The sequence below is a fragment of the Diplotaxodon limnothrissa genome, linkage group LG22 (genome assembly GCF_057381915.1).
Source record: "Diplotaxodon limnothrissa isolate DT_005_m linkage group LG22, D_limnothrissa_male_GT1.1, whole genome shotgun sequence".
NCBI lineage: Eukaryota > Metazoa > Chordata > Actinopteri > Cichliformes > Cichlidae > Diplotaxodon > Diplotaxodon limnothrissa.
Window position 1 is genome coordinate 10,842,734 of NC_140616.1, and position 13,176 is coordinate 10,855,909.

Here is a 13,176-nt window from a genome sequence, read left to right on the forward strand (position 1 = left end):
ACAATGTAAAACACAGCCTCCTAGGACCTGCCGTCCACATATGTGGACATCACATTTTGGGTTGTCTAGACTAAAATACTAAATTTTGCTCTACAAGTGGCTGATATCCACTTACAAGGACGTTATGCTGCCACTGTTCTATCGAAATTTTAAATGAATGTTCTCATATTTGAATCGCATTTTTATCAGAAACAAAAATCAGGTAAAAAAATAGCAAATAGAAATTAAGAATTCATGCAGCGGAAGAGTTCAGGTATTAGGAGATTAACTGCTCTGCTGGTATTTGGCAAATCAGAGACCAAACCAAGAAACAAATCTAAGATACCATGTCCTGTTCCTGTTTATAGTAGTGTAAACATTCAGTATTTTAAATTCAACAGTTTTTGAACTTAAATAATGATACCAGGGTCAGAACCTCCACTTTACATATATTGATTTAAGAGTTTAGTTTCAGCGCCAACATATTTAACATACATGGACTAACAACTGGAGTCTCTGGTGATCCCAAGATCGATTGACCTTAAGAAGCAATCATAAATAAATAAATATTTGCAAACTACATTTCTTTTAAAATCACCATTAGTTATTTCATTAGTCATCTAAAGAAAAACACACATTATTTTAAAAAAAAATTTACAATTACTCTAAATATTTTGTAAAATATAAATCGGTTGTGTTCTTGCCAATTGTATGTGATCCACAAGCACAATCCATGTGATTACTTGTCAGCTTATTTGCTGTTCTTTGACTCTGTTATCACTTAGTTTTCAGTTATTTCAAATAAACATTTGTGGTATTTAGAAGATTAAACCAATCAGAGTCCCTTTGAATTAAATACACAGCCTCCTAGGATGTGTCCAAAACATCTCACCTTGAACGCATCCTAGTCACATGCCCAAACCACCTCAGTCGGTTTCTTTTGATGTGGAGTAGTAGTACTTCTACTCTCAGCCCCTCCCAAATGGCTGAGCTTCTCATTCTGTCTTGAAGGCTGAGCCCAGATGCCCTTGAGGGGAATCTAATTTCTGCCACTTGTATCTGCAATCTCATTTCTTTGGTCACTACTCACAGCTCATAACCATAGGTGAGGGTAGGAATGTAGATCAACCTTGTAAACTGACAGCTTCACTTTCACGCCCAGCTCTTTCCTCACCACAGTAGACTGGTACAGCATCCCTGTTATGGTACGTGCTGCACCAATCTGTCTGTCAGTCTCCCGCTCCCCTCTCCTGCTTCCACTTGGGGCAGCAATTCATTCTTGACCCTGAGTGGATACTCCGTCCTTTTCTAGCTGAGAACTATGGCCTCTGATTTGGAGATGTTAGTTCTCATCCCAACTGCTTCATACACCACCAAACCTGACACTCTCCATTCTCTACCCTAAAGCCATGGACTGCATGACAGATATGTGTCCATAATATTTATACGTAGAATTCTGTCACGCACGCTTGCATGTGGCAGGAAGAGCAAATAGTTGCTACCTTCCAGTCTGAATGTTAGTCAAACCAACATCAACAGGTGGAGTTTTCTAGATTCCCCAAGAGGATCACTGCTGCTCACACTGGGGCATGTAGTGTGGCTGTATCAGCTCTCCTTTCCATGTGTTGCATGTCCAGGACATTCACAAGCTCATGATGATCCAGCAACTTTCTAAGAACTTCCAGTATTTAAAGTTCCCTGCTGAGAGTCTTTCTTATTTAAAATGACTGACAGAGAGCCACAACCTGATTTGATATGATAACAAAGTTGTATTAATTGTAGCCTGGTTACTATTTTGTCACAAAATATACCTACTATACTTGTACATGCATCACTTTTATAAAATTCACAGTGTCCCTTTTAGAGTCTACAGACCTATACTTGTGTTAGTGATTGGTATATGTACTGCAAGGCATTCATACAGGACCTTATCAGAAGCCATTTATCTTTGTGATGGGCACCTATGAGCATGTCTGCCGTGCGATTTCTGCTGCAAGATCAGGGACTGGAAATGTCTGGCGTGCACTTCTATTGCATAGCCATCACCTCTTCTATATTGCTTTTGAAAATCATCATGCAGTTGTATATGTTTTTATGTGAGTGTAGTTGTGTAAATGTGTGTCAAAAACACATTTCAAAGAGAAGTCTGCACCGATTTTTTCTTTTAAAACACAAAGCCAAATGCAGTCACTATTCCCTCCCATATGCTCGTGTGTGCTGAGTGTGTGTTGAAGTGGAGAATGGACAGTATTTTCACATCTACTTGCCTTCATAAATGGCTAAATCTTCTAAGCCTGTCAGTAGACACTGAAAAGAAAATCTTCTGAGGCTATAGTTTACTATATTGAGTACACAAAATGCTATCTTGTGCATAATAAATGTGCGCACACATTTTGATTCATTCGTTTTTCACGTTTTGATTAATTTATGCTCTTGTTCTGATTAATTTGTTCCCCTTTTTAATTAATTAGAGCTCATGTTTTGTTTAATCCTTGCAAATGATAAATGCACAGAGAACCAGCACAACCAGCTTTTTGCCCAGGAGCCAGGTTGCAAGCCGCAGGGAGCAAGGATGAAAGTCCTCTGAAAATATGATGTGACGCTATGTTGGATTTGTCATGTTTTATATTTTTGGAGTCATGCTAAAATCAGCAGTAAAGTGTGTTACTCATTCCTCTACGTGATGCTGAAAGGCAAAAAGCAGCAATTAGTTTTTTCTTATTTCATATTATTACTCAGTGCTTAGTTTATAAATCAGGATGTCCTGGAACACACTGCTTTTCTTCTCAGTGGGTCAGTTGAGAGAAAAAGTCACTGAACTATTCAGGCCATCTAGATCAAGCACACCGGTAGTGCAGTACCATTTTTCTTTTTTTCACCTTTTCCAAAAAAGCTGGGGCTCTTTTTTTCCCTAATCTGATGAACCCATATTTTATTTACAACAGAAAACACGTCAGATGTTTCAACTGAGAAAATGTATCATTCTAAGAAAAATGTTTTCCGTTGGTGAAAGTCTAGACTAGTTTGTGGGAGCATATGTTGCTCTAAAACTTGTACACACCTTTCAGCACTGTCAGCACCTTTCCAGACATCCAAGCGGCCAGTGACACAGATACTAACAAATCCCATACTATCAAAGATGCCGGCTTTTGAACTGTGTGCCGATACCAAGGTGAATGTTATTCTTTAGTCCAGAAGATGCACAAATTTCAATTTAATTCACCACAGAACACTTTTGCCTCAGCATATTGTCAATGAGCTTTGGTCCAGAGTAGAAGGTGGTGTGTCTGGATCATATGTACATGTGGTGCCTTCTTTGCATGATTCAACCTGCATTTGTGTGATAGCAGGGTGAACTGTGTTCACAGACAATTATTTCTTGTTCCTGAGCCTCTGAACAGATTCATGTCCGTTTTTAATACATACTATGTACTGAAGATGATTACATTTCAAAGATCTTGACAATTCTACATTGCGGTACATTATTCTGAAATTATTCCACAACTTGTAGACACAGTTTGTTGCAAATTAGTGAATCTCTTCCCATCTTAACTTCTGAGAAACTCTGCCTGTCGCTTGTTACTGACCTGTTGCCAATTAACACATTTAATTGCAAAATTCGACTCCAGCTCTTTCTGTTTAGTACCACTGAATTTTTGAAGCCCACATCCCAACTTTTTTTGAGCCGTCTTGCTGCCATCAAAAATACTAAACAAGCAAAAATGTCTTGGTTTAAACCTTTGATATGTTTTCAGTCTTCTAATGTGAATATAATATGGGTTTGTGAGATTTCCAAACTCAGTACATTCTGTTTTACATTTTAGAGCGTCCTAACTTTTTTTGTATTTATGGTTGTTGTAAAAATATAACCTCAAAATGTGTAAATCTGCTGAAAGTAGAGATGAACCCTACTCTGTTCTCAAAGAAACATTTGGTAGATAGCGGGGCAGAAAAAAAGTAATAGTACAGTCTGCACAACCAATGTGCTAAAGCACTTCAAATACGGGCGAATTTGATGCTAGTTTGTCTGGCGAACAAGTTACAGCACTTCTTTGCTGAGGTGGAAGCACCACTTTAACCTTTGTATTACTTTTGCATTGTAGTGCACACTTGTTTATTGTGTGTCAGATTGAGCTGTGATGTGATCCACGGTTTGGAGGAAGGGAATAGTCTTATGCATAATTCAGCATAGAAGGAAGGAAAGAATAGCAAACAATAGCCTCCAGAGCAGGCTGACACTGTGTTCTTGCTTTAGTATGTTAAGCTACCTTTCTTCTTGTATTTGAGTGTCAGAGGCTTTGAGAAAGTAGGGACTGTCTGTTCAAGCATTCACTCAAAATAGTTGAGCTCTAATAAGATTAGGATTACGTATTTTAGATTCCTATAAATTTTCCATCTATTTAGGGTGCATGTTTTTAACAGAGGAAATAAATAATAGAGAAAATAGGTGTGAGCCATCTGTATCAAAAATGAAGTAATAGTGTTCATTAGCTCAGCAGTTTTTAAACACATAAACATAGAAGGTAATTATTTTCTGTAATTTAAACACATTAAGCTTAATGATTTTTTTAATGGTAAAAATTTAATTTTGACCTAAATACCTTTTCAAGTGTTACTAACAGTTTTCGCTTTCTTCTTTCCTCCCAATACCTTTACTATTTCCATTTTTGTTTGTCTAGTCCTTTCATTTATCGTGGAGGTAATCCCTTTATTTTCTCCTAACTATACCATCTACATCCTTTATTCTATTTCCCACTTAATTAATGCCCATGCATATTCATTAATCACCGCAAATAATTTCTTTTGCTTATGTCTATTTACATTCGTGTGTCGTGTTCATTAACATCATAACAACTTTTAGAGCGCCTATGGCTTCCACGACTCCTCTCCCCCTACTGTGTATGCATCTGTACAATGTGCCGTGTTCACATTATGCAGGAATATCCTTCAGAATACCTTGAGGACTCAAAGTAATGATGATATTTTCAAAAGATCTCTAACTGATCTTAATATGTATGTCTATTTTTAAAACCTTTGCTCACTCTTAATACTTATTAGAATAAACTGATTACACATATGGCAGCAACTGAAGACATGGTCAAGGTGACCTGCTGAAGTTGAGCATCAGAATGAAGGTGATTTAAGGGACTGTTGTTGCAGGACTGAGCATTTTAGAAAATGCTGATCTGCTGGGTTTCTTCCTCTACTGGGAGTTGACAAGTTATTTCCCATAGTTTGATGTTACTGATTGTGTCTGCCCAGCGAATGTGGAGAATCCTTCTGAGACGGCTGTTGAGGAATGTCTGGATTTATTTGGTGTGTTGGTGAAAACTAGTGTTAATATCACTGAATCCAAGTAAATGATTCTTTTGTATTAAAAAGAAAAAAAAATCAATTTTTGAATCCTTTTTTCACACTAATAGTCTCCATATGGCCCGGATTTCCCTCTTTTAGCTTGATTGGGCAAAAATAAAACGCATCTATGATTGCAGTGGCCATTGGCAAACTTGACATCAGCCTATACACACATATGGATATACATCCTTACTTCCAACATGAAACAAAAAGTCACATAGTTATCACGAAGAATGCATTATACCTGTGTTAGCAGCGACATAAAAAAAATGACAGATGGAGGTGGACACTGAGAGAGAGCAATGCTGACAGATTGCCTTTGATCTGCTGCCTAAAATGACTATTATCCTGCTGTTTGAGAGGAGGTCGTGCATGTGTATATGTGTGCAGTATTTCATGTGTTCACGTGTGAGTGACAGACAGAAAATATTCATTAGTGTAGCCTTTTTCGAGGAGCAATGAGACAAACTGATGGCTAAAGGTCAAGGAGGAGATAAGGAAGAAATGGACCTGGAAAGAACTGAATCGGTAACTATTGTCGGAATGAATTAAGGTTAAAAAAAAGAGCAAGCACTACAAAAGGGAAGTAAAATAAACCACAGAAAATATGGAACTTAATTGGATATTTTTGAATGCTATTAAAGGTATTGATGTGCATTTAAGTAAATGAAATCTAGAAATCCCCCTCGTAAACTTCTCTGCCACTTCCTTCACCCTGTCGCCCAGCCTTAATGGCACCACTCCTTCCTAACATAAAGGCCTTTTAAGCTAAATACACTGCATAATTTTTCTTAGTATTTTTGACTGGCAACCCTTTTTGCAACTTCATTACACATGGTATAATTAGCCGTATAATTAGCACATAAGCAAGAGTGGGTGGTGTTTGCTGATTATCATACTATGCGCAGCCTGTCATTTGTTGACACAGAATCAAAGAACTAGTTTTTCATCAGTAATGAGAGTGTTTGCTTTGTGAGCAACTGTCATTATGCACTGCATCTAAATTTGGATGAGCTTTGAACAGAATCATTCCTCATGTATTGCACTGGCGTGATCAATAAGAGCCAAATTATGTGTCAGGCTAAATTCCAGTGCAGTTTTCTGGATTCAGTCTGAAAACACTGAAGTGAGGTCAGTTTAATTAAGAGACCTGGAGAAGAAATAGAAAGTTAAGATTAAGAGTGCCTCTGTCTGTTTGTCTTGTGTCAATAAAGACTTGTCACTCAGCCCATATTGGTATTGATATATTGTCAATCCCGATGTACAGGATCTGGGAGCTGTTCATTCACACACACACACACACACACACACACACACACACACACACACACACGGAAAGAGGGAGACAGCCTTCGTCTACTCATGGGCAGCTACCTGCTTTGACATGTTTTAGCTTCAGTATTTAATCTCTTACCTCTCATAGTTTATACCTGACTTTCCTATGAGCCCTCTCATGCAGACATTTTCCCTCTCTTCCTTTTGATCTGGAAATCCACTCAGGTGTACTATATATAAGTGCCTGCTTCTTCTCTCTAAGAGAGTTGATGGTACTCCTTCTTTAACCTTTGCTCATTGAGTCAAGGTAGACATCATAGTTGTAGCCACTGTATTTTCACCATACCTAAACTCAGCTTTCTCCTCTTTTTTCTCGCCTCCTTTCCCTCTGTAGCACCATCTCTTATCAGCGAACTGCGAGCAGAGAAGATCGAACAGAAGAGCATAACCTTGGTGTGGAGAGAGCCCTCTCATCCCAACAGCAGCCGGACTGGATATGAAGTCAAATACTATGAAAAGGTATATGTGCTGTTACTTCATCATAAATATCAGCTGAATTCAGTCTTATTTGTAGAGGAGGGGGGAAAAAAACACAAGTTTTACTGAAGAAAGTGGAAAAACTCCAGCAGAATCATGCTCTGGGAGGTTGGCCATCTACTTTCACCATGTGGGATGAAGGAAAAGCAAACATGAAAGACGTGCACAGAGGACACGGCAAGCAATATAATAATAAATGCCCTGCAGGTTTGTTGGGACAGTAACTGCAGATCAGGAACATGCAGCTCCAGAGCCTGAGACAGATAAGATTACTATTAGATATGCACAGATCGGTGCAAAGAGAGAGAGGAAAGACTTAAAGGTACCAACTATAGTGGAAAGAACTCACAAAATGAATGACATGCATCATATGGAGTCCCTCAGAAGTCCGTTGTTTTCTGGTGACTTTCTGATGCCCAACCAAATTTTCTAAACCCACTCCTCACTGCAGTAAAGCTGCGGTAAACTTTAATTTCTCTCGTGTTTGCTTGATATAAATAGCATTCAGCAACTCACTGGAGGAAAAGTTCAGCACTCTGGAGGTTCTTTCTTTGCCATTAGAATGAAGTGAGATATGTTCGTGGCTGATATTAAAGATCAAATTTACTTCTATAACAGGTTTATCAATATTAATAGCAAGAACAAGCAGTACAGAACCTGCTGTACAGAACAGAGTGCAGATAAACAGGGAGGCCGTGCCACTATAATAGACGTGTACCACACAGCTCTAACAGGCTTATGTTTCATGTTCATGTCTTATATTTTTTTATTAGTTTTTATTATTATTTCATGTTTGACTTTTTGTTTTTTAAACTAGTTTAGTTTCAGTTTTCAGAGATTTTCTTGTTTCAGCTGTTTGAGCTGGAGGTATATATGAAAAATCAGTACAGGTATTACAATAATAATCACCTCCATCAATGCCTCATCAGGCAAGTTGTAATAAAATTTACACCAAACCAACAAATATCAAAACTCTATATTTTTGTTTTGTTTTAAGATTTTTCCAAGTTCTGAAATCATTTCACTTGTGCTTTTTTTAATCTAGATTTTATTTGTATTTTCGTTACTAATTTTCTTTTTCACATGTACTATAATAGTACCATTGTATTGATGAAAGGACATTAAAGAGCTACTCTGAGAGGTCAAAATTATTCCCACAAAAGCCGAGATTGCTACATTTTAACACTCCCTACAGAATCACAGAAGGCCATATGTTCAAATGCAACCATTTATTGTTTCCAGAATTTTTTCAGAGTCATTCATAGCCCAGTTAATGTATAAATGAATATCTTTATTAATTTTTTTTTCTTTCATGAACACACGCTGTAATTTCATCTGCCGTGTCACGCTCATTTGCATAGCATAGCAGATTGCGACTAGTCTTTACAGTAAATCTGTCGTGGACATAAAATGACAGCTGTCACACTCACACTTGTCTATTTTCACACACTGTGTTTTCTGGCAATGCCAGGTCTTTGTGTTTGGCTGTGGCAAGCTCTCACCAGTTTTCACATTTTCTTCTCTTCCCTATGCTTCATCATATTTATTAAAGCTCCGCTCCTTGCTGCTCTACTCCCAGATCTTTATATGAAAAAAGAGAGACGGGAACAAATCTAGAAGAGAGGTGGGTGGGGAAAGATGCGGGGTAAAGAAGAGGTAACAAGAGGAATATTGTGGTGTACTTTGAAGGGATAAAAAGCTTTTGTGGTAACAGATAGAAAGAGAGGGGTGAAGAGGGTATTTGAGACAGAGGAAGATGGGGAAATGACTTGTTGGAAATATGCTTGTAAGACAGCGATAGAAAGAAATGAAAAAGCGCTTAGTGGGACTGCGTGTAGGGGAAGAAAAGCAGAATGTGGGAGTAAAGAGAATTTAAGTGATAGAAGGAGTATAACTGACAGTAAGACAGGAAAATTGTTAAACAGCCATGAAATAAAAAGGTAATGCAGAAACCCGATTAAAGTTTAAGAAAGAAAAGCTTTGTTTAGTCAGCATGTTGCCTCTTTCTTTCTTTGTCTCTTTTACCACAGTGCACAGTCATCGTCTGAGCCCACATGGTGTTTAATGATATTTTAAAATCACTTGTTTAATTTAATGGTTTGTTAAACATTTTAAAAATTGAACTATTTAAACTTGTAATTTGAATAATAATTAGAAAACATTATTGACAATAAGAACGATTAACACTGTTAATGACTAATGATGATTAATTCGGTGTATTCATTACTTGACTTTGGAAAGTGTCAGCTCAGAGTGCTGTTGTTGTTGCGCGCTTCAGATCTACATAGACTCCCAAAATTTTCCTCTTCAGTTCTCTCCTGTCAGCTCTTGTCACATAGCTTAGCTCACTCTGCAGGGTACGCTCATTATGCAGCAGCAACCGTTCTGTTTCTCAGTTAATCTCTTTTTATTTCAGTGTGTGTGTGTGTGTGTGTCATTCATCTGACTTTTCTGCTGTCTTTATTTCCTCCTCTGTGTTCACAAATGAACAAAACATAGAGATGTAGCAGCTCTCTATGTGGGCACGGTGGCTGCTTTATTCACATCATAATGCCACAATAATACCATAACATACGGATGCTTTGGGGGATTTTTTTTTTTCCCCCATCACGCTCAGATAGGCTTTGTAGCATGCTAACATTTGCTACTGAGCTAGGCTAAAGCTGATGATGATGTGATATGTTTTATTGCTACTTTTTTTCAAAAAGCTCCATATAAAAATCTGACCTGCCGACCAAGATTAAGCTTAATAAGAAGCTTTTGGGAAGTCTAAGGAGCTTGGAAAGAAAAGCATCTGGACTTCTTTAAGTTGCTTGAAGACGTTTCACCTCTCATCCAAGAAGCTTCTTCAGTTCTAAGGTCAAATCATGGAGAGGCCCAGATTTAAGCCCTATAGGAGTGTCCCCCAAAGAGGCACAATGGACCTCCTATGGAACTGAACTGAAGAAGCTTCTCGGATGAGAGGTGAAACGTCTTCAAGCAACTTAAAGAAATCCAAGCTCCTTAGACTACAATGACCTTCACACACACGCTTTTGGGAAAAATTCCATTTTCATAAAAACCATCAGATCAACTTCATGCAGATGCTGCACAAAGTCAAGGAGTCACCAAAAGCTTTAAAATTCATTGTTTGGGAACCAGAATCCGTGTCAATCATGGCAGACTTCTTATACTTGCTGTTTTAAATGGAGATGTTTTGCAAATAACATGCAAAACCAAGTATATTACAAAGCAAGTGTTGCAATTATTTGAATGTGTTACTCACTCAGCCCATTTTTCTGCATTGTAGAAGGTGTCACTCATTCTCATCAACAGATGAGCACCATATTTGTTTTTCTAAAAACTTTACACGGAGTCGCACTGTTACTGCCTTCTGGAATTTTTATAATTTATTCCCAAAGCAATGAGTAATGCTCCCTTATTAAAAGCAAGTTAAAAACTCCTAACTCGACGTGCCAAACTGTCTGACTCTTTGAAACACTGTCTCAATAAATGAAACATTACCGAAGCCTCTGATTTTGTTACAAAGTTGTCTTGCACATCTCCCAGAATTACAAACTGTGCCTCGGAAACGAATGATCCCTCTCACAAATGAATTCCTCCTACACGTCTAACTCCTCCACCTCTTCCTCTCCTGTTTCTCTCTTTTGTTGTTTTTTTTCCCTCCCTCTTTCTCACTTCTCTTTCGATCTCTGCAGGAACAAAAGGATCAGAGTTATTCTACTGTGAAGACTGCCGCCACACGGATCAGTGTCAACAACCTTAAGCCCGGCACCACATATGTCTTCCTCATCCGCCCCTTCTCAACACCAGCTCCTTCCTCAGCCTTGTCTTCTTCCCCGCTCTCATCTTCCTCCTCTACGTCCTCTTCCTCTTCTACATCATCCTCCTCTTCATCCTCATCCTCGTCCCCGCCGCCCATTGATTACGGGGCGTACAGCACTCCCCTGGAGCTGCAGACACTTGGCGAGTGTGAGTAGCAGTTTTATTCCTCCTCCCCCTTCCCCTCCTTGATTTCTCTCCTTTCTCCCCACTCCCTTCTCTTAGACCAGGCAGATTGGGTAGGCGTTCGGTGCAGGCACCTGGCCAGCCCACACAATGAGGCGTGCTGCTAGTGAGACAGATATGGGATGTGACTGTGTCTAAGATTATATGTGAAGATTCAAGATATTAGCAGTAAGCCGTGAAATGTTTCTTCTTTGCGCCTGTTGATATAGTGTCCCTTATGCCACCTCAGGGTTTGGCTGGTATCCTTCTTGTTTCTTGCCTTGTACTTTTCACAAATATATTTTTTTCAACCATTGTATTTCTCCAGGAAGAGGAATGTTGAGAATTTATAGTATTATAGCGGTGTTGCTTCGCACCAGAGGGGTGCATTACTTTTGCAGAAACTTTTATAATGTGTGATCGAAACGTTTTGTGATTCCTTGATACAAATTTAGGCCCTACCTCCAGCACTCTCTGTGCTCCTGATCTGACCACTTGCAATTGTGACTTTATCATGGACCTCAAAATCGCATCTAGCTGAAAAATTAATCTCCGTATCAGAATGACTGACCATTGTCCAAGCTCTAATACAGCGAATTAGATCAGGAGTTCAGTCGGCACCATTAGGTGTCTAAAGCCTTGATTATACTCCGTTGTGGACACGGACAGCTGGAGACTCGATGACCGGGAAGCCATAATATCAATTCTCTGCTGACAAGTCTGCGCGGTCACAAAAAAACAGCCAAGCGCACAGACATCTGCACCGACCTTCGCGCTTCCCGTGTTATGACGACATTTTGTCACTCAGACCGAGCAGACCCGAGTGGACTCGTGGACGTGGAAAATATAACTGAGGCTTAAGGCAGAAAAATTGACACGAGTGATGTGAACTGTGCACATGCCATCATGCACCCTCTCACAGCGTTAAAACAGCTTCTGTCTTAGCCTCATACAAGTTTCTCCTCTTAAAAGAGTTTTGACACAGTAGACACAGTAGAATAGATTCAAATGTGTGAGTGGCTAAAAGCGGTGCTGACGTGCACGAAGACACTTCTTAAAGGTTTTGGCTGGCTGTCCAATTCAAGAAGTTTGTTTTTGTTATTCGTGGGTTCATAAAATCGCCCCACATACTGCATCACCAACTAACAAATCATACAGCTTATTACATTTATCTGTCAATTAACTTTGTGTGGGAGACGGTGAATATTAATCAACACTGACATTTAAGCCTAAACAGCTTGGAATTGTGCTTCCCACTCAGTTAAGAACTGACCAAATCATGCATTACATGCACGAAGGTAAAGTAACAATGAAAACAAAGGAAAGAAACTGTAGGAAAACACATCTCAACATGTCGTCCTGTCAACCTTAAACCTGCAATAAAAGCTTGAAAATTACTGCATTGTTTGTGGCTGGATGTTTGACTCTAACTGTGCTTTAAGGTGTAGTTTAAACTAAAATGCAGTTTGGATAAGTAACATGTTCATGAGAGGAACCAGGTGTAGGTAGTGTAAGAAAACAGGATGTAGCAGGCGCCCACTGCAACACAGACGAGTTCAGCGAGCTCTAAACATTTGAAACTAACATGGATGAGAAATATTTAAAATATGAAAATGTGCATAATTGTATGTCAGCTGATACACTAGAGTATAAAACAGCATCTAGAACAACTACTCAGTGACTGTAAAGATGAGGCTGTTCTGTTGATGTCAGTGCTTCTTGTTTACTAAAGCAAAAAAGATTTCTTCATAATTTGTCCTCAGCTCGTGTTCTTCTTCAGCTGAATGTCAGCAAGATCATGTGCACAAATGTCCCTGTGATTCTTTCCTAGGCTCATAACTGCTACTTATGTTGTTCGGTTAAGGTGTGTGTGTGTTTATATGTGTAATAACTACGTTTTGTTATTTGCAGTGGCACTGGCGTCCAGTGAACAGAATCCGGTGGTGATCATTGTTGTCGTGTCTGTGGCTGCCCTCATTATGCTGCTCTCCATGGGAGCTGGACTGCTCATCTGGAGGAGGTAGATATGAATATACTGATGTA

The 13,176-nt window shown here is 39.0% G+C and overlaps 1 protein-coding gene across 2 annotated transcripts in view; it reads left to right on the top strand.

Annotated features, from left to right (window-relative positions):
- The window catches only part of epha10 (EPH receptor A10), a 182,203-nt gene that overhangs the window by 144,899 nt on the left and 24,128 nt on the right, over window positions 1-13,176 (top strand). For both annotated transcript variants that reach the window (XM_085346411.1, XM_085346410.1), the window contains exons 6-8: window positions 7,004-7,128; window positions 10,845-11,118; window positions 13,045-13,153. In XM_085346411.1, the coding sequence (XP_085202537.1) occupies window positions 7,004-7,128; window positions 10,845-11,118; window positions 13,045-13,153 (508 nt within the window). The remainder of the gene's footprint in view (window positions 1-7,003; window positions 7,129-10,844; window positions 11,119-13,044; window positions 13,154-13,176) is intronic.